This window comes from Oncorhynchus mykiss, chromosome 6, assembly GCF_013265735.2.
Source record: "Oncorhynchus mykiss isolate Arlee chromosome 6, USDA_OmykA_1.1, whole genome shotgun sequence".
Taxonomy (NCBI): Eukaryota; Metazoa; Chordata; class Actinopteri; order Salmoniformes; family Salmonidae; genus Oncorhynchus; species Oncorhynchus mykiss.
Window position 1 is genome coordinate 65,413,200 of NC_048570.1, and position 20,671 is coordinate 65,433,870.

The 20,671-nt window shown below is 42.0% G+C and overlaps 1 protein-coding gene across 1 annotated transcript; it reads left to right on the top strand.

Annotated features, from left to right (window-relative positions):
* The first annotated feature begins 1,089 nt into the window (after positions 1-1,089).
* Positions 1,090-17,201, top strand: LOC110526359 (cytochrome c oxidase subunit 5A, mitochondrial). The gene is made up of 5 exons (XM_021607264.2): positions 1,090-1,505; positions 7,352-7,468; positions 7,648-7,769; positions 15,898-16,022; positions 17,073-17,201. The coding sequence occupies exons 1-4, from the start codon at positions 1,433-1,435 to the stop codon at positions 16,009-16,011; spliced, it is 426 nt and encodes a 141-aa protein (XP_021462939.1). The 5' UTR covers positions 1,090-1,432; the 3' UTR covers positions 16,012-16,022; positions 17,073-17,201.
* The last annotated feature ends 3,470 nt before the right edge of the window (positions 17,202-20,671 follow it).

The following is a 20,671-nucleotide window of genomic DNA, read 5'->3' on the forward strand; positions in this document are numbered from 1 at the left end:
GATGGTGGGTTTGTGCCCATAGGCGACATTGTTGCTGATGATGTCTGGTGATGACCTGCCTTACAACAGGCCTACAAGTCCTCAGTCCAGCCTCTCTCAGCCTATTGCAGACAGTCTTTGCATCTTTCTTTTGGGTTTTTTCAGAGTCAGTAGAAAGGCCTCTTTAGTGTCCTAAGTTTTCATAACTGTGACCTTAATTGCCTACTGTCTGTAAGCTGTTAGTGTCTTAACAACCTTTCGACAGGTACATGTACATTAATTGTTTATGGTTCATTGAACAAGCATGGGAAACAGTGTTGAACCCCTTTACAATGAAGATCTGTGAAGTTATTTGGATTTTTACGAATTATCTTTGAAAGACAAGGTCCTGAAAAAGGGATGTTTCTTTTTTTTGCTGAGTTTAGCTAAAAGGTAGTAAGCAGCTGCAAAGTTGCTAATTAGTTCAAACGCTAAAATTGTCGATGATGAGATTAACACACAACCCTTAGGTTCCTAGATGTTCATGTTATACACCCACCCTCCATTCGTTTTTGGCCTAAGTAACCTTCTGTCTCATGTAAACATACCAGACATAACATTTACTTATTTGAGTGTTCCGGATTGGCGTTTAATATTTTACGTCAATGTGACCAGGCTGTCCGTTTACACACAGGTGTTCAGAGAGGGATAGCTAATTAGCACAGGTCATCCAATCTCTCTTCCCTCTGTACACAAGCGCTGTAACATGGACATATGGCCGTCTGGGAACCCTGACCCTATAAAAAGGTGTGTATCAATTGTAGCTTTGTTTTTCTAAAATTATTTCTCACTGATAGGAAAGATCGTTTATATGCTTCCAAAACCATACTGCAAGCAATGCCCTGTTTTAGTTGTTTTATTTAATTAGGCAAGCCAGTTAAGAACAAATTCTTATTTACAAAATGACAGCCTACCCTAGGGTTTGCCAAACCCTAAGGACGCTGGGCCAATTGTGCGCCGCCATATGGGACTCCCAATCACGGCCGATTGTGATACAGCCTCGAATCGAACCAGGGTCTGTAGTGACACCTAACACTGAGATGCAGTGCAGTGCAGTGCCTTAGACATTCGAAAGCCCCAGTTATCAGTGGGTAATGTAGCCTCGCAGTTTATTTACTGCGTTAGGCAGGTTAACACTGCTATGGGAGTGTGTATTTACAGCAATTATGTTGTAACGACCCTGGGTTGAATGTATTACCTGAAGGTGTATGTTCATTGTATGCATTTATTTCCAAATGGCAGTTGTTGATAAGACCACCAAAGGTGAGGCTAACAGCCTACCTCGCGCGGTTGTCTCCTAGCACGTAGGCCCTGCGGTTTTGCGCAGACGCAATTGCTTCCCTTTTCGATGTCCCTCTGACTCGGTTCCTTAGCATACGACACCGTTAGCCACTAATTCTCACCGGTCGGCAAGATGTTCAGACCTGTTGTTCGACTTTCAACCTCTGGGGTACGGAGTTTAACGCGGACACGACCATGCTACTCGGGTAGGATTGACTGCAAAGCCTATTGTCTATTTATTCATAAAACGGTTTGCCTTTCGTGTTAGCTTGCTTGCCAGTTGTCCATAGCAAGTAGCCATCAAGCTAGCTAGCTAACGTTAGTGGTATGTGGTATGTAACGTTACGGTAGTCTAAACAAAACTCGACATATATCTCATTAGGCAAATTCGAAGCATTGCGTTAAGTATGAAGTCACATGTATTCTGATCATACACCGCTGATTAGACTAGATGGCATTAGCTATATAGCTAGCTAGCTAAAGCTAAGTCAATGGGACTAACGTTTGCGTCAGGGTGACATTGATTTTCATTTGATCCAAAGTAACATTTCTTGGTGCCCATAAAGTGTAGAGTTTTCACGTTCTTAAATTGATGCCATATCCAGTGTGAATGTATAGAACCATCAGACAGCTAGTTAACTTTAGCATGTGTCCTTCTGATGACCCATGATTCGTTTTTTTGAGGGAGTCACAGCAGTGTTGCCAACTCCTCAGTAAGGAAAGTAGCTATTGGCTGTCCTAAAAGTCGCTAAATTACATCATCACCTAATTTGCATAATTGGCCATGTGCAAGTAATTGTGATGGACGCTGTAGGAGAGAGGAATAACGTCGTGGGAGAGACAATAAAGTGAGTAAAAAACACCCAAATAACGGGTTAGAGCTACAAATTAACTTTCATCTGTCCATCTTTAAAAAAAATGTTATGTCACAATTCCAACCCTCCTCCTATATCCGGGCATGGGACTGGCAAAAGTGACCCAAAAGAGTTACTTAGTTTTTTATTATTTTTATTTATTTGGTTTGGGTTTTAACCTTATGGTCCACTACAAGTCACAGTAAAACATGAACATTTTTAACCATAACATGTTTTACATTTTTATACAATCTAAATGGACCAAAAAGAGGCATTAGAAAAAACTGTCAATGGCAATGTGAGAATTATGTTAATGAATCTGGCCCTAATTCAGGTGAATAAAAAAAATTCAGACCCCCCTCACTCACACAGGCTGTGCTGGCTCACAGAAAGAGTGGGTCATCGTCATTTTTGTCAAGGCTCTCTATGGCAGGTTCAGCAACTGAGGGAGCTGACTTAAATGAGTAAGCAGCTGATATGCCAAAAAGCTGCAAAACATTATCAGGCAGCTGGTGCTCATAGCAAGCCTCACCAGACAGCTTCAGTCCATATCGAATGTACAGGATGGAGTTAAGGGTCTGCAAGGACATCAGATTTCTAAGTTCTAAGTGCTTTTTACCACTCATCTGGCTGAATACACTCTCGACTTCAGCATTCGAGTGGGGCAAGGACAACACAGACACAGCAGCCATGGAAAGTTCTTGAAACGGGTTGATATCAGCAGCATCCCTGAACTTCCAAAACTCACTCCAGAAGCCCAGTGTGTTTTTTTTGTCTCGTTCCATTTACTAAGATGGCTGGCACGCCATTGCTGGACAATCTTGTCTATCCCGGCAGGGGAGTAGCCAAGGAGCTTAGCTATTTTTTTCTATTTCTCCAGGGCTCTTATTGTACTTTAGCGTTTCCTCCACATTGAAATCTGACATGTACTGCAATGCTTCGATGTTGTCCGGCAATCTCACCCTCAACTCATTAGTGAGGGAAATGGTGAAGGCTACACACCGCTTTCGGACATTGTTTTCATCCTCAGGCGCAAGGTGGAGCTCAGCTGCCTTTGACTTAAAAAGGTAACCAAGGTACGGTTTGGGACTGATGTATCCATCTATTGGCCCTTTGCTTACATCAACATTTGCCAGTGGATTCAGCACCCCGCTGCTCACAGACTTGATCAGGCTAACCAAGCTTAAGAGGAGCTACTGGCTCTCCCTCAAAAGCCTTGATGGCCAACTGTACCTCACCCAGCACTGACTTCAAAAAAGTCAGATACAATATGTTTTGAGGATCACTGTACATGGAGTATAAAACCTCAGCCATGTAGCAGTGTTCACTGGACTAAGCTCCTCCCACTGGTCCAAAATGTGTGAAACTGCAGATTCAATGGAGAGCTAACGTGTGGCACACACCTTGGTTATCTGTAAAGGTTTCTCCCCACTTGTTGGTCTCATATATGGCCTTGTAGGCCTCCCTGCGCTTTGGAGACACTAAAAACCAGTTGTTATAAGTCACTCGTACCAAGTACTCCACACTACGGGAGATGGTGTCATTGGAAGCATGACTTACAGCAAGCTGCAGAATGGCGCACACACAACGAATAAGAACCGGATATGAGGCTATACTCCTCCTTCAGCACTTTATGGACCCCATTGTTAATCCCCGTCATAAGAGGCATTCAGTCCCTATCCCCAGGAGTTTCTCTTTCTTAAGACACCACTTCTCGAGGAAAGCCACAATAGCACGGGCTATAGATTTGGCATCTCCAACTCAACAAGCCCCAGAAATGTTGATGCAATTGTCTGCTTGGTCTCACTAAAGTACCTTATCACAACTCCTAGAAACACTTACATCCATGGACTCATCGAGGAGGCTGAAACGCTGGTCACCCACATCTGCGACCAACTTTTTCAGAAAGTATGGTGCTAGAACACCATTAATAGTTTCTGTGCACTTTGTCCTGTGCATTTTGAAGTGGGTAGCAGCAGTGGAGTCTGAGAAAGCAGCTCTACATGCTTCTCCAATGTGATCACATGCCAGCATGGTACAGTGTTCAGCGATAGCTAATGCCATTGTGGCCTCAGCATTTTTTGCAGATAAGTTTTTTTTTTTTTTAAACCATAAATGGCAGCTTGTTTTGGGTGGAACTGTTATAAGGCTCTGCCTTTTGAGTATGTTTTTGAGTTGTGTTTTTTTTGTGTTTTTTAAAAATGTTTTACATCGCTACGTTTAGTGTAGAAATCAGCCTTAAAATACAGGCAGTATGCCCGTGTATCATCTCCAATAAATGGCTTCAACCAGCCTCTGAATTCAAGGTTTGATTTCCACTCCTTTCTGTATTTTTGAGTGTACAGTTTAGACTGAGACATGAGCTAGCCAGCTAGATGTTTAGCTTATGTCAGTCACAGAGGCACACACACACAGTGGACAAGGTGAGTAAGTGACTGAGGCTGTGTGAGTCAAATGCAGTGATTTATTTTTGTGCAGTGATTTTATTTTAGACAAAGAACATTTTACATTTACATCCCGCCCTGAATGTAAGCCAGGGTGTGATCAGCCAGCGGCGGCTTCCCGCATGCGTGATTCATTTGCAGTCTGGACGCGGAGGGGTCAACATCTCCTGCTCTGACTGCAGCTGGGAGGGACTGCTGCGTGAGGACTAGGCCGTCTGAGTGCTTTGGGACGGGGGTGGGGCCCACGGCAGCACCCGCTGCTCGTTGAGAAGAGTAAGAACAATATGTGCTTTCACGTCGGTCTCCAATAACACCAGGAAAAAGTTGTTAAATTTGTCTCTAGTCAAAAAAATTGTTTTTAAATGTGTGGCTAGAGTGGTCTGAATACTCGCTAAATATAGCGACAAAGTCGTTAAGTTGGCAACAATGGTACACAACAATGCGCAGAAACTCTAGACCTTGCGGTCAAACCAGTGTATGGTCATGTCCTACACCATCTACTGCTCTTGATCTGGGATAGTGCAGAGAGCTGCCCGGTGACATGAGCCTACCAGATGAGCTAAATTACTTCTATGCTCGCTTCGAGGCAATAACACTGAAACATGTATGAGAGCATCAGCTGTTCCGGATGACTGTGATCATGCTCCTTTATTTAAATTTAGGCAAGTTAGTCAAGAACAAATTCTTATTTTCAATGGTGGCCTAGGAACAGTGTTAACTGCCTTGTTCAGGGCAGATTTTCAGTACAGATTTTATTTTATTTTTTTTTACTTTGTCAGCTCGGGGATTCGATCATGCAACCTTTTGGTTACTATTCCAACGCTCTAATCACTAGGCTACCTGCCATTCTCCGCAGCTGATGTAAGACCTTTCAACAGGTAAACATTCACAAGGCCGCAGGGCCAGACTGATAACCAGGACGTGAATTCTGAGCATGCGCTGACCAACTGGCAAGTGACTTCACTAACATTTTCAACTTCTCCCTGTCCCAGTCTGTAATGCCAACATGTTTCAAGCAGACCACCATAGTCCTTGTGCCCAAGAACACAAAGGTAACCTGCCTAAATGACTACCGACCCGTAGCACTCACGTCTGTAGCCGTGAAGTGCTTTGAAAGGCTGGTCATGGCTCACATCACCATTATCCCAGAAACCCTAGACCCACTCCAATTTGCATACTGCCCTAACAGATCCACAGATGATGCAATCTCTATTGCACTCCACACTACCCTTTCCCACCTGGACAAAAGGAACACCTATGTGATAATTCTATTCATTGACTACAGCTCAGCGTTCAACACCATAGTGCCCTCAAAGCTCATCAATAAGGTAAGGACCCTGGGACTAAACACCTTCTGAAACTGGATCCTGGACTTCCTGACGGGCCACACCCAGGTGGTAAGGTTAGGTAACAGCACATCCGCCATGCTGATCCTCAACACGGAGGCCCCTCAGGGGTGCGTGCTCAATCCCCTCCTGTACTCCCTGTTCACTCATGACTTCACGGCCAGGCACGACTCCAACACCAAGTTTGCAGATGACACAACAGTGACAACGATGAGACAGCCTGTTGGGAGGAGGTCAGAAACGTGGCCGTGTGGTGCCAGGACAACAACCTCCCCCTCAATGTGATCAAGACAAAGGAGATGATTGTGGACTACAGGAAAAAGAGTACCGAGCGCGCCCCCATTCTCATCGACAGGGCTGTAGTGGAGCAGGTTGAGAGCTTCAAGTTCCTTGGTATCCACATCACCAACAAACTAACATGTTCCAAGCACACCAAGACCGTCATGAAGAGGGCACGACAAAACCTATTCCCCCTCGGGAGACTGAAAAGATTTGGCATGGGTCCTCAGATCCTCAATGTTCTACAGCTACACCATCGAGAGCATCGTGGCTGGTTGCATCACTGTCTGGTATGGCAACTGCTCGGCCTCCGACTGCAAGGCACTACAGAGGCTAGTGCGTACGGCCCAGTACATCACTGGGGCCAAGCTTCCTGCCATCCAGGACCTCTATCCCAGGCGGTGTCAGAGGATGGCCCTAAAAACGGTCAGACTCCAGCCACCCTAGTCATAGACTGTTCTCTGCTATCGCATGGCAAGCGGTACCACCGGAGCACCAAGTCTAGGTCCAAGAGGCTTCTAAACAGCTTCTACCCCCAAGCCATAAGCCTCCTGAACATTTAATCAAATGGCTACCCTGATTACTTGTATCCCGCTGCCTTTTATACTGCTACTCTCATCTATGCATAGTCACTTTAATAACTCTACATGTACATATTACCTCGACTAACATTGACTCTGTACTGGTACCCCCTGAATATAGCCTCACTATTCTTATTTTACTGTTACTCTTTTCATTGTTCATTTTAAAGTTAATTCATTTAAAAAAACTGCATTGTTGGTTAGGGCTTGTAAGTAAGCATTTCACTATAAGGTGAACGAACACCTGTGTTCTGCGCATGTGACATACAATTTCATTTGATATTGCAATTATGCATGTGATGTTTACAGGTCAGTTTCCCTTGAATAGATCTTAGTGGAGCACACAGGCAAAGTCCTCAAAACAACACCCTGGGCTGCAAAAATTGCATTTGAAATCAGCTGGTAGTGAGATGACATGTCTGACAGCAGGCTCACCTGCTTTTTCATGAGAATTGAAGTGTGTATGTATGCATATTTTTTTTCTTCAGTCAAGCATCTACAAATAGGCCTCGACCTCTATGCTCTAATGTTTGTTTTCTTTGTTGCAGCTCCTTTGGCCTCCCGATGCTACTCCCATGCCAAGGTGGAGACAGATGAGGAGTTTGATGCCCGTTGGGTCACTTATTTCAGCAAGCCAGACATTGATGCCTGGGAGCTGAAGAAAGGTGATCTTCTAAAGAATATTGAAAATACGTCTGCACTTTTGCCGAAGGTCTACAATAATCTTTCTTTCAATTTGAGTTGGAGACTAATGGATAGACAGATTTTCTAAAAATAAAATTTAAACTATCAAATTTGAGAATGTATAATGGTGTATGCTTGAATCCCATTCCACATCCCATAGGCATGAACACACTAATTGGCTATGACCTGGTACCTGAACCCAAAATCCTCGACTCAGCTCTTCGTGCTTGCCGAAGGTTGAATGACTTGGCCAGTGCTATCCGCATCCTCGAGGCAGTCAAGGTGAGCTGCACAGCTTCCCCTACCAACTCCTAGTGAAGTCATCTCAATAAAATAAACGTGTATATATTCTGGAATTGTATAAGTGCAGTCAGTGTTCAGACCCCTTGACATTTTCCACATTGTTACGATAATTTAATCCATTTTAGATTAAGGCTATTCCCCTCCCCCCCTCAATCTACACACAATATTGAAAGCTAAAACGGGTATTAAAAATAAACATACCTTATTTACATAATTATTCAGACCCTTTGCTATGAGACTTACACACACCGGTGTGTATATATAAGGTCCTAGCCATGAGGTCGAATGAATTGTCCGTAGAGCTCCGGGACAGGATTGTTTTGAGGCACAGATCTGGGGAAGGGTACCAAAAAATGTCTGCAGCATTGAAGGTCCCCAAGAACGGTGGCTTCAATCAATATTAAATAGAAGTTTGGAACCACCAAGACTCTTCCTAGAGCTGGCCGCCCGGCCAAACAATAATCGTGGGAGAAGGGCCTTGGTCAGGGAGGTGTTCAAGAACCCGATGGTCATTGACAGCGCTCCAGAGTTCCTCTGTGGAGATGGGAAAAACCTTCCAGAAGGACAACCATCTCTGCAGCACTCCACCAATCAGGCCTTTATGGTAGAGTGGCCAGACGGAAACCACCACTCAGTACCACTCAACCACCACTCAGTAAAAAGGCATATGACAGCCCGCTATGAGTTTGCCAAAAGGCACCTAAAAGTACTCTCATACAATGAGAAACAAGGTTTTCTGGTCTGATGAAACCAAGATTGAACTCTTTTGCCTGAATGCCAAGCGTCACGTCTGGAGGAAACCTGGCACCATCACTACAGTGACGCATGGTGGTGGCAGCACCATGCTGTGGGGATGTTTTTCAGTGGTCGGGATTGGGAGACTTGTCAGGATCAAGGGAAAGATGAACGGAGCAAAGTACAAAACCTTGAACTCCAGAGCACTCAGGACCGTAAGCACACAGCCAAGAGAATGCAGGGGTGGCTTCGGGACAAGTCTCTGAATCTCCTTTTGTGGCCCAGCCAGAGCCCGAACTTGAACCCGATCGAACATCTTTGGAGAGACCTGAAAATGGCTGTGCAGCAATGCTCCCCATCCATCCTGACATGGCATGAGAGGATCTGCAGAGAAGAATGCGAGAAACTCCCCAAATACAGGTGTGCCAAGCTTGTCGCCTCATACCCAAGAAGACTCGGCTGTAATCGCTGCCAAAGGTGCTCAAAAAATTAAAGGGTCTGAATACATATATGTTAATTATTTTTATATTGAGAGCTAAATAAAATAAAGTGTAAACCTGTTTTTGCTTTGTCATTATGGGGTATTGTGTGTAGATTGAGGGTGAGGAAACAATTTACATTACAGCCTTTTTCTAAAATGGATGAAACTGGAAAAGTCAAGGGGTCTGAATACTTTCTGACTGCACTGTATTAGGATCTACATTAGCTGTCGTGAAAGCAGTAGCTACACTTCATGGGGTCCACACATTAAACATAACATAATACAGAGCATTATTAGACAAGAACAGCTCAAGGACAGAACTACATAAGTGTGGATATACTCACTGCTTTTATCATATGTCTACATGGAAAATAACTTCCATTTTTGCGTTGTAATTTCAGAAAATGTCCATAATATACTGAACAAAAATATAAATGCAACATGTAAAGCGTTGGACCCATGTTTCATGAGCTGAAATAAAATCCCAGAAATGTAGTTTCTGTCTGTAATAAATCTCTTGTGGGGGGAAAATGCGTTCTGATTGGGTGGGCCTGGCTCCCAAGTGGGTGGGCCTATTGCAATTCACCTAGCTTCCACATGGGTGAGACATTCTACATGTTTATCATATTCGGGTGTTTTTGTTCCAGATGGTTAAATTTGAAAATTGTACAGATTACTGAGCTTAAATGACTTCCATTCACAGACAAATTCACTAATAAAGTACGTTTAACATTCCAGTAGCTTTGTAAAACACTGCTTATTTCAGGGGAACTGTACTATTGACTTAAGGGGTTTTGGCTATTTCTTATATTTGGTGGAAGCAGACTTTAATCCTCACATGAACCACCTAGCTGTACAAAAAGAACAGTCAAACTCCTTAATTAGTAGGTGTACTAATTAGAGGTCGACCGATTTTATGATTTTTCAACGCCGATACCGATTTTATTGGAGGACCAAAAAAAGCCAATGCCGATTTTAATTTATTTGTAATAATGACAATTACAACAATACTGAATGAACACTTATTTTAACTTAATATAATACATCAATAGAAATCAATTTAGCCTCAAATAAATAATGAAACATGTTCAATTTGGTTTAAATAATGCAAAAACAAAGTGTTGAAAGTAATATGTGCCAATATGCAATATGTGCCATGTAAAAAAGCTAACGTTTCAGTTCCTTGCTCAGAACATGAGAACATATGAAAGTTGGTGGTTCCTTTTAACATGAGACTTCAATATTCCAAGGTAAGAGGTTGTAGGTAATATAGTATTTATAGGACTATTTCTCTCTCTATACCATTTCAATTTCATATACCTATGACTATTGGATGTTCTTATAGGCACTATAGTATTGCCAGTGTAACAGTATAGCTTCCGTCCCTCTCCTCGCTCCTCCCTGGGCTCGAACCAGGAACACATCGACAACAGCCACACTCGACACAGCGTTACCCATCGCTCCACAAAAGCCGCAGCCCTTGCAGAGCAAGGAGATTAACTACTCCAAGTCTCAGAGCGAGTGACGTTTTGAAACGCTATTAGCGCACTCCCAGCTAACTAGCTAGCCATTTCACATCGGTTACACCAACCATTAGTCTTATAGGCTTGAAGTCATAAACAGCGCTGTGCTTGCGAAGAGCTGCTGGCAAAATGCACGAAAGTGCTGTTTGAATTAATGCTTACGAGCCTGCTGCTGCTCAGTCAGACTGCTCTATCAAATCATAGACTTAATTATAACATAACACACATACGAGCCTTAAGTCATTAATATGGCCGAATCCGGAAACTAGCATCTCAAACACAACGTTTATTCTTTCAGTGAAATACGGAACCGTTCCGTATTTCATCTAACGGGTGCCATCCCTAAGTCTAAATATTCTTGTTACATTGCACAACCTTCAATGTTATGTCATAATTATGTATCAATGTTATGTCATAATTATGTAAAATTCTGGCAAATTAGTTCGCAATGAGCCAAGGCAGCCCAAACTGTTGTATATACCCTGACTCTGCGTGCAATGAACACAAGAGAAATTACACAATTTCACCTGGTTAATATTGCCTGCTAACATGGATTTCTGTTAGCTAAATATGCAGGTTTAAAAATATATACTTCTGTGTATTGATTTTAAGAAAGGCATTGGTGTTTATGGTTAGGTACAGGCGTCCAACGATTGCTTTTTTCGCAAATGCGCTTTTGTTAAATCGATTATATGCAACGCAGGACACGCTAGATAAACAAGTAATATCATCAACCATGTGTAGTTACAACTAGTGATTTTTTTTTATTTTTATAAGAAGTGTAATGCTAGCTAGCAACTTACCTTGGCTTCTACTGCATTCGTGTAACAGGCAGGCTCCTCGTGGAGTGCAATGTCTTTTACCCTTATTGGAATGTATAGGCCACCTTCCACCAAGTGTTTTTTGATCAGTTTAATAACATGCTTAGGGAATGTGATTTTGGGAAAGAGGTCATCTTAATGGGAGATTTTAACATTAATTATGAAGACAAGTCTTGTAGGAAACCCTCAAACGGACCACTAATACCTTTGACCTTACACAGCTAGTTAAAGGGCCAACCAGGGTGACCTGTTGGGCTAAAACACAAATTGATTTGGTGTTCAGTATTAAACCATTAAATATGGTTATTCGGCTATCTGAACATAATCTGACAATTATAGCCAGAAAGCTGTCTAAGAGCAGGTTTAACCTCTACTGTTAGAAAGCCGGCTAAACTGAGAATACCTAAGAGTGAATTACACTATTTTGAAAATGCAATTTAAGGGAATTTCACTGGAATGATCTCTTGTCCTATACAGACGTGGAAGCTGATAGTCAGGTTTTTCTATCCACAATCCAGACAACATTAAATAGTTTCCTAAAGAAAATCAAATCCAAACCTGGCCAAAAGAGCCCTCTTCCTTGGCTAAATGGAGAAATCTGGAAATTGATGAAAGAACGAGATTATGCTCTAAAAATAGCACTAAGATCCAAATTGGAGCATGACAGGCGTAGGTTTACCATGTTGAGAAATAAGGTGAAAGAATTAAGACAGGCCAAGGCAAACTTTTTTATTAACATAATTGGTGAAGCAAAGTGAAATTCTAAATTGATTTGGGAGAATCTAAAAAAGTTAACAGGGAAAGACCATAGTAACACTGCAAAAGACTAGAAATCATGGCGAATAACAATGTAACACAGGATGCAATCGAAATAGCAATAGCCTTCAATTCCTACTTTTGACTCTGTCAGGGTACTGACACAGAACCCCTCCACTGGTTTCTTGGGCTCGGTGCTAGTGAATGACGCTCAACCTAAGGAAGGTTTCTGAGTCAAAGGTGAACAAGGTGATTAGCTCACTAAAGAACTCTAAAGCCAAAGATGTGTTTGGACTGGACTCTACCTTTCTTAAACTACAAAGAGTCACTCATTGGCCCCATTACTAAGGTCACCAACACATCTATTGGTCTCGGGGTGTTTCCAAGGGTATGGAAGTCGGCCATAATAACGGCCATCTTTAAATCGGGCGACCCTGCTGACGTGAGTAACTACAGGCCCATTAGTATACTACATGTGGTGTCAAAGGTTGTTAAAGTGTAGCAGAACAACTGATTACCCACCTCAACAAAAGCCCCTTCACATTACACTTCATGCAGTTTGGCTTCAGAGCGAAACACTCCACAGAAATGACCAACTGCTTTCTTCTGGAAAATGTGAAGTTCAAGATGGACAAAGGGGGCGTTGTTGGGGCTGTGTTTCTGGACCTAAAGGAAGGCTTTTGATACTGTTAACCATGAGTCTCATCACAAAATTGTCCAAGTTCAACTTTTGCCTTGATGGATGGAATCATACCTTAAAGGCAGAACTTCGAGTGAGCAATGAGCTGTCGCCCACTCGTAGCTATAATGTGAGCGTGCCCCAAAGGTCAATACTGGGGCCCCTCCTGTTCAGCTTGTACATTAATGATCTGCCTTCTGTCTGTACTTGGTCTGAAAATCAAATGTATGCAGATGATAGTGATGTTTGCTCTTTGCATGCATATAACAAGCTGCACAAGAACTCACTACTGTAATGGTCCAGGTTACAAAGTGGCTCAGTGACTCGTGTTTGCATCTCAATGTGAAAAACTTTTGTATGTTCTTCACAGAGGGCAACAGATGCTACTGAGCCAGATGTGTGTCAGGGGAGAAGCTCCAGGGGGTATCTGATTTTAAGTACCTTGGCATCATACTTGATTCCAATCTCTTAAAAAGCATGTGGGGGGAGAAAACAATTCAACCTAGCTAATTTCCGTTTAATACGAAATTGTTTGACTACAGAGGTAGCAAAACTGTACTTCAAATCTATGATACTCCCCCACTTAACATACTGCTTGACTAGTTGGGCCCAAGCTTGCTGTACAACATTAAAACATATTCAGTCTGTCTACAAACAGGCTCTCAAAGTACTTGCTAGGAAGCCCAATAGCCATCATCACTGTTACATCCTCAGAAAACATGAGCTCCCGAGTTGGGAGAATCTTGTGCAATACACCGCATGTCTTGTATTCAAGATCCTAAATGGCCTGGCTCCCCCTCCACTCATTATTTTTGTTAAACAGAAAACCCAAACATATGGCAGCAGATCCACAAGGTCTGCCATGAGAGGTGACTGTATAGTTCCCTTAAGGATAAGCACCTTTAGTAAATCTGCTTCCTCTGTGCGAGCTTCCCATGTCTGGAATACACTGCCATCAGACACACAACTGCACCACCTATCACACTTTCACAAAATGTATGAATACATGGCTAAAGGTCAATCAGATTTGTGATCATAATCCCTAGCTGTGTATTGCCGCTTTCCATGTTGTCTGTTGTCTGTAGCTTGTGAGGTGTGGAAACACTTTGTTGCTTTTATGAATTTTGTCTTGCTGCTTTTTGTTCTATGTTGCTCTGTCTGTATGCTACGTCTTGCTTGTCCTATGTTGCTCTGCGTGTGCTACCTTCTCAATGATTGTCTATATTGTAATTGTTTTTAATAAGCTACCCAGGGACTGCGGTTGAAAATTAGCCGGCTGGCTAAAACCGGCACTTTTACTGAAACGTTGATTAATGTGCACTGTCCCTGTAAAAATAAACTCAATCAAATGTATTTATATAGCCCTTCTTACATCAGCTGACATCTCAAAGTGCTGTACAGAAACCCAGCCTAAAACCCCAAAAAGCAAGCAATGCAGGTGTTGAAGCACATTGGCTAGGAAAAACTCCCTAGAAAGGCCAAAACCTAGGAAGAAACCTAGAGAGGAACCAGACTGAGGGGTGGCCAGTCCTCTTCTGGCTGTGCCGGGTGGAGATTATAACAGAACATGGCCAAGATGTTCAAATGTTCATAAATGACCAGCATGGTCAAATAATAGGTCTGGGACAGGTAGCACGTCTGGTGAACAGGTCAGGATTCCATAGCCGCAGTGGGAGGCAGGTGGTTTGAGCGTTGGACTAGTTAACTGTAAGGTTGCAAGATTGGATCCCCCAAGCTGAGAAGGTGAAAATCTGTCGTTCTGCCTCTGAACAAGGCAGTTAACCCACTGTTCCTAGGCTGTCATTGAAAATAAGAATGTGTTCTTAACTGACTTGCCTAGTTAAATAAATGTATTTTTAAAAATAAATTTAAACGGCAAAATCAGCGCCCAAAAATACAGATTTCCGATTGTTGTGAAAACTTAATCTGGCATTCCGATTAATCGGTCGACCTTTAGTATTAATTCCTCACTTTCAATGTAGCGGACTTTTTAATTTTATTTGACTAGCCGGAAGGTTCACAGCATAATCTATTTTTATGCTATACTGAATTAAAAAAAATGCAACAATTTCAATGAGTTACAGTTCATATAAGGAAATCTGTCAATTAAAATTAATGGCATGGGTGGGCCTGGGAGGGCATAAGCCCAGCTAATCAGACAGTTTTTTTTGTTTTTTGTTTTTTTTTTCCCACAAAGGGGCTTTATTACAGACAGAAATACTCCTGTTTCATCAGCAGATCGGGTGGCTGGTCTCAGACAATCCCGTAGGTGAAGAAGCCGGATGTGGAGGTCCTGGGCTAGTGCGGTTACACGTGGTTGTGAGACCGGTTGGGCGTACTGCTAAATTCTCTAAAATGTTGTTGGAGGCAGCTTATGGTAGAGAAACTAACATTAAATTATCTGGCAACAACTCTGGTTGACATTCCTGTTTTCAGTATGCCAATTGCACGCTCCCTCAACTTGAGACATCTGTGGCATTGTGTTGTGACAAAACTGCACATTTGAGTGGCCTTTTGTCCCCAGCACAAGGTGCACCTGTATAATTATCATGCTGTTTAATCAGCTTCTTTGTATGCCACACCTGTCAGGTGGATGGATTATCTTGGCAAAGCAGCAATGCTGGGGCGGCAGGTAGTCTACTGGTTAGAGTGTTGGACTAGTAACGGAAAGGTTGCAAGAGTGAATCACCGAGCTGACAAGTTAAAAATCTGTCGTTCTGCCCCTGAACAAGGCAGTTAACCCACTGTTCCTAGGCTGTCATTGAAAATAAGAATTTGTTCTTAACTGACTTGCCTAGTTAAATAAAGGTAAAATAAAAAATATGCTCACTAACAGGGATGTAAACATTTGAGAAAAATGCACTGTGCATATGGAACATTTCTGGGATCTTATTTCAGCTCATGGGACCAACACTTTACATGTTGCGTTTATATTTTTGTTCTGTATGTCACTTTCTTGTGAAAAGGTGTTTAACATGTAAAATAAGTTGGATTTCATTCTGAATTTATTCACATAATATACAAGTAATTTAGGAAACTTCTGGAGTCTTCAACCTGTATGCCTTTTGTAATATTCCCTATGGTGAACTTGATCATCCTCTCTTTGTAACAGGACAAATCTGGTCCCCACAAAGATATCTACCCATACCTGATTCAAGAACTGCAGCCCACTCTGATTGAGCTGGGTATCTCCACACCTGAGGATCTGGGCATGGACATATTATAGACATCCTCTGGGTAAGTACTTACACATTGAAAAACAAATGCTCTGGGCCCTCAAAAGCATCTTAAGGCTAAGTTCATCGTTACAACCTTTGTAGGGGCATCATTAAATCTCCAAGTTGTGTCCCAACATTTTTATTGAAGTTGCACTTAAACATTTTATTTACCAACTGCCTCAGACCACTTGTAAAACAGCGACGTGCACCATTAAATGTGTTTTCCCCCTACCGTGTGACGTTATACAGATCTCCGCGAAACAGAATCAAAATGTTTATCAGTCTTTGTGACCTCAGATAGCGTAACAAAGTTGAATGCAAATACAAAGTTTCCAATGTCTCTAAATGTTAAACAAGCGAAGGATCAAGATATTCACATGAAACCCGAGATGACTGCATCAAAAGACAAATAGCCTACCTACAGTATAGGCTACATTCGCCTATATTGAAATCATGTTCATTCAAGTTTTAATTAGTGCATTAGAATAAGCTGCTTCAATATTAGCAGCTGTAGGTGATATCTCTAGGAGCTGATACAGCGTCAGTATTGTGGAATAATTCTGTTAAGGTGCAATGTGCAGAAAATCGCTCCGCCATTTCCTGGTTGCTAAAATTCAAATAGTTATGTTTAGAGAATCATTGTACTGCTCTGAAATAACTTTTCCATAACCAAAAATAGTCCATCAATTTGAAGCTGGTGTACAAAACCAAAAGATGCTAAAGCTAAACTTAAGACCTGAAAGCATAGATATAGCGCGCATAACAGATCTACCGCTTCTTAGACTTGCTTTCAATGAGTGACAGATCTATAACCCATTTCTATGTGAACTCGGTTGGGTTGCCCAGAAAGTTACATACTGCAGCTTTAAGGTAAGATTTCAATGGAGAAAGCTGGCCCGAGAGCAGTGCTGCCTTGCTTTCGATCCTATCAGTATGTACACATGCCTCAACGACACACTTAAGAGAACGTTCTCTCTGCATGCTGTTTTGGGAAACGCATGTTACATCTTCGGCACTTTACAGTTCTTAATTTAAAATAATTAAACGTTTCCTTTTCATTTCCCCTCAGGTCATCTGGTGTCCAACAAGATGAACCACTTCTCTTCAAGTCTCTGCCTTGTCCTGGTGTCTGTTGATTTAATCCACACTCTCCTGTTGTGAATAAAATTATGAATTTAATAAAGAAATATCTATTGATTCTGCTGTCTCAATGGTAAGGTTGATTTACTGGCATGTAACCCATTCATTCAAAGGTCTTAATGTTCAATTTCCAAACAAACTTTTGTTCAATTAAATCCATTATAGGCTTTTTTCAGACCACTGACATACACAACACACTGATAACCTTATGTTTACATGAACATATGGCAGACCCAAACATTAAACTTATCTAGTAGTATGTACTTTGATGCACCTCAGAACACTGCTGGGTTGAAACTGATAAGATAGTACAAGAAAGTTGAGGACAAAGGGATCAATTCCAACAATGGGTTTGGTCAGTGTTCACTTTGATTCAATGCAGAGGGGTCCTGTTATTCTGTCAGGTTTTGCCTTAGCTCTCAAACCCTTCTCTCGATAGGGTGTTAAGCGGGTAGCTTCGCCCACGGCTGTCTGTTACACGTCAGTCATTGCTTATGGACCAGTTTTCGAAAGATATGGCCCTTACCACATTTTAGCAAACTAATCTTCCAAATAAAACACTACTTACTAAAACATTAGCTAGCAGACTTGCACAGATCCATATGCTGTGTGCTTCCTCCCAGTTAACGTTACACATGCTAGATTGCTAAATAGCAATTGCTAAATATGGCTGTGTGGAAACACTAACCCTAAAGGTGTTTCTTTAACCATTTTGTTTTTTCAAAATGATTTCATGCTGATATGAATGATAACATGCGTTCCATATTTCCAAAACCTTACCGCAAGCGATGTGTGTTAACATTAAGGGCTATCGTCGGGGCTCTTAACAAAAGGCCCCCGGGAAGAAGTTTCCATCAATAGGTGCTAGCCTCAAGGTAGTCTTGCACTCTCTGTTAGGTGGCCCCTTTTTGTTGAATATTGCACTGATCTGACACAATTTGATAATGACATTGATTAATGATTGGCTTTTTTTTAGGCAGTTACGAAACAAGTGTTATTTTCTTCTCAGGAAGGCCAAGTCTGAATATTTTGTGTTACCACTGATAACCTGAATGACCCTAGAAAGTTTTGGAAGGCCATTAAGTATGTCTGGAAACAGTAATGTTAATGAATTACTGTCATGTGTATTGAAGGACTGTTGCTGTATATGACAACTGAAATGTTTCAATGAGCACTTTGTATCATCTGGTAGGCTGTTTGATTCAGTGTCTCTGTACAACCCTGTGTGGATGAACCAGCGAGAGCTGGTCAAAAACGTTGAGCTTTTTGCCATTACGTGCAGGAGGTACATAAAGCCCTGAAATCCTTAGATCAGAGAAAATCTGCAGGTCCTGATCTTCTTGATCCCTGCTTTTTAAATCTGGCAGCTGATTTCATAGCTGAACCACTTACAAATCTGTTCAATCTAAACCTGTAATATAATGAAATTCCAAAGATCTGGGAATCAGCATTTGTCCTACCACTTTTAAAAGGGGGCGCTCCAACTCTTAAATAATTCTATGCCAATCTCAAATCTGTCACCCCTGTTGAATAATTGAAACCCTTGAGTGAGCAGCTAAATGTTTTTACATACTATTTTATCAATGTACCAGTCGGGCTTCAGGAAGAAGCATAGTACAATTTCTGCAGCCATGAAGGTTTTAAATGATATCACTGAAGCCTTTGACAAAAAATAGCACAGTGTCTTTTTATTGATCTCTAAGGGTTTTGATACAGTTGATCATGCTATACTGAGGCAGAGATTGAGTGTAGGTCTTTTGGAGCATACAGTTGCATGGTTTGCTAACTGTCTGATAGAACTCCGTGCACTCAATTTGATGGGCTCATGTCTTTTAAATGGTCTGTAATGGTGTGCCACAGGGCTCTGTACTTGGTCCCCTCTTATTCACTATTTATATAAATTATTTAGACAAATGAAAAATGCACAACTTCACTTATGTTGATGATACTGTTATTTATTGTTGTGCCTCGTCTCGCACAAAAGCTTTCCAGAACTTGCAAACTGCTTTTTATATACTGTTCAACATACCTTGTCAGTATTGAGGATAAGCTTCAATTGACAACTAAACTAATGGTGTTTTCTAAAGCAAGAAATACATCTCTGAACCTTACACCTGTCAGGGCAATGAGATTGAGACTGTAACCTCATAAGTATCTTGGAATGTTCATTGATGGCCTCTTAAATTGCATATTCAACAATTTACAAAAACTTTTAAACTGAAGTTGGGATTTTATTTTAGGGATAAGGCCCATTTTTCTTTTGACGCCAGAAGGAGGCTAGTATTAGCTACATTTATGCCTTTACTAGACTATGGGGCTTTTTTATATACACTGCTCAAAAAAATAAAGGGAACACTAAAATAACATCCTAGATCTGAATGAATGAAATATTCTTAATAAATACTTTTTCCTTTACATAGTTGAATGTGCTGACAAAATCACACAAATTATCAATGGAAATCAAATGTATCAACCCATGGAAGTCTGGTTTTGGAGTCACACTCAAAATTAAAGTGGAAAACCACACTACAGGCTGATGTAATGTCCTTAAAACAAGTCAAAATGAGGCTCAGTAGTGTGTGTGGCCTCCATGTGCCTGTATGACCTCCCTACAACGCCTCCTGATGAGGTGGCGGATGGTCTCCTGAGGGATCTCCTCCCAGACCTGGACTAAAGCATCCGCCAACTCCTGGACAGTCTGGTAAAATGTGGCGTTGGTGGATGGAGCGAGACATGATGTCCCAGATGTGCTCAATTGGATTCAGGTCTGGGGAACGGGCGGGCCAGTCAAGAGCATCAATGCCTTCCTCTTGCAGGAACTGCTGACACACTCCAGCACATTTGTGGCCTGCTGGAGTTCATTTTGCAGGGCTCTGGCAGTGCTCCTCCTTGCACAAAGGCGGAGGTAGCGGTCCTGCTGCTGGGTTGTTGCCCTCCTACGGCCTCCTCCACGTCTCCTGATGTACTGGCCTGTCTCCTGGTAGCGCCTCCATGCTCTGGACACTACGCTGACAGACACAGCAAACCTTCTTGCCACAGCTCGCATTGATGTGCCATCCTGGATGAGCTGCACTACCTGAGCCACTTGTGTGAGTTGTAGACTCCGTCTCATGCTAGCACCAGAGTGAACGCACAGCCAGCATTCAAAAGTGACCAAAACATCAGCCAGGAAGCATAGGAACTGAGAAGTGGTCTGTGGTCCCCACCTGCAGAACCACTCCTTTATTGGGGTGTCTTGCTAATTGCCTATAATTTCCACCTGTTGTCTATTCCATTTGCACAACAGCATGTGAAATGTATTGTCAATCAGTGTTGCTTCCTAAGTGGACAGTTTGATTTCACAGAAGTGTGATTGACTTGAAGTTACATTGTGTTGTTTAAGTGTTCCCTTTATTTTTGGAGCAGTGTATGAACGCTTCCACTCAGTGTTTGAGATCAATTGACACCCTTTACCATGGCACATTGAGATGTATTATAAAACTGCAAAACCTTTACGTACCATTGCACTTTCTATACCAGGGTTGGCTG

Coding starts and splice junctions, on each gene's coding strand:
- LOC110526359 (XM_021607264.2), top strand. CDS start 1,433: ATGTTCAGACCTGTTGTTCGACTTTCAACCTCTGGGGTACGGAGTTTA. Junction 1,506..7,351: donor GACACGACCATGCTACTCGG/GTAGGATTGACT, acceptor TCTTTGTTGCAG/CTCCTTTGGCCTCCCGATGC. Junction 7,469..7,647: donor TGCCTGGGAGCTGAAGAAAG/GTGATCTTCTAA, acceptor CACATCCCATAG/GCATGAACACACTAATTGGC.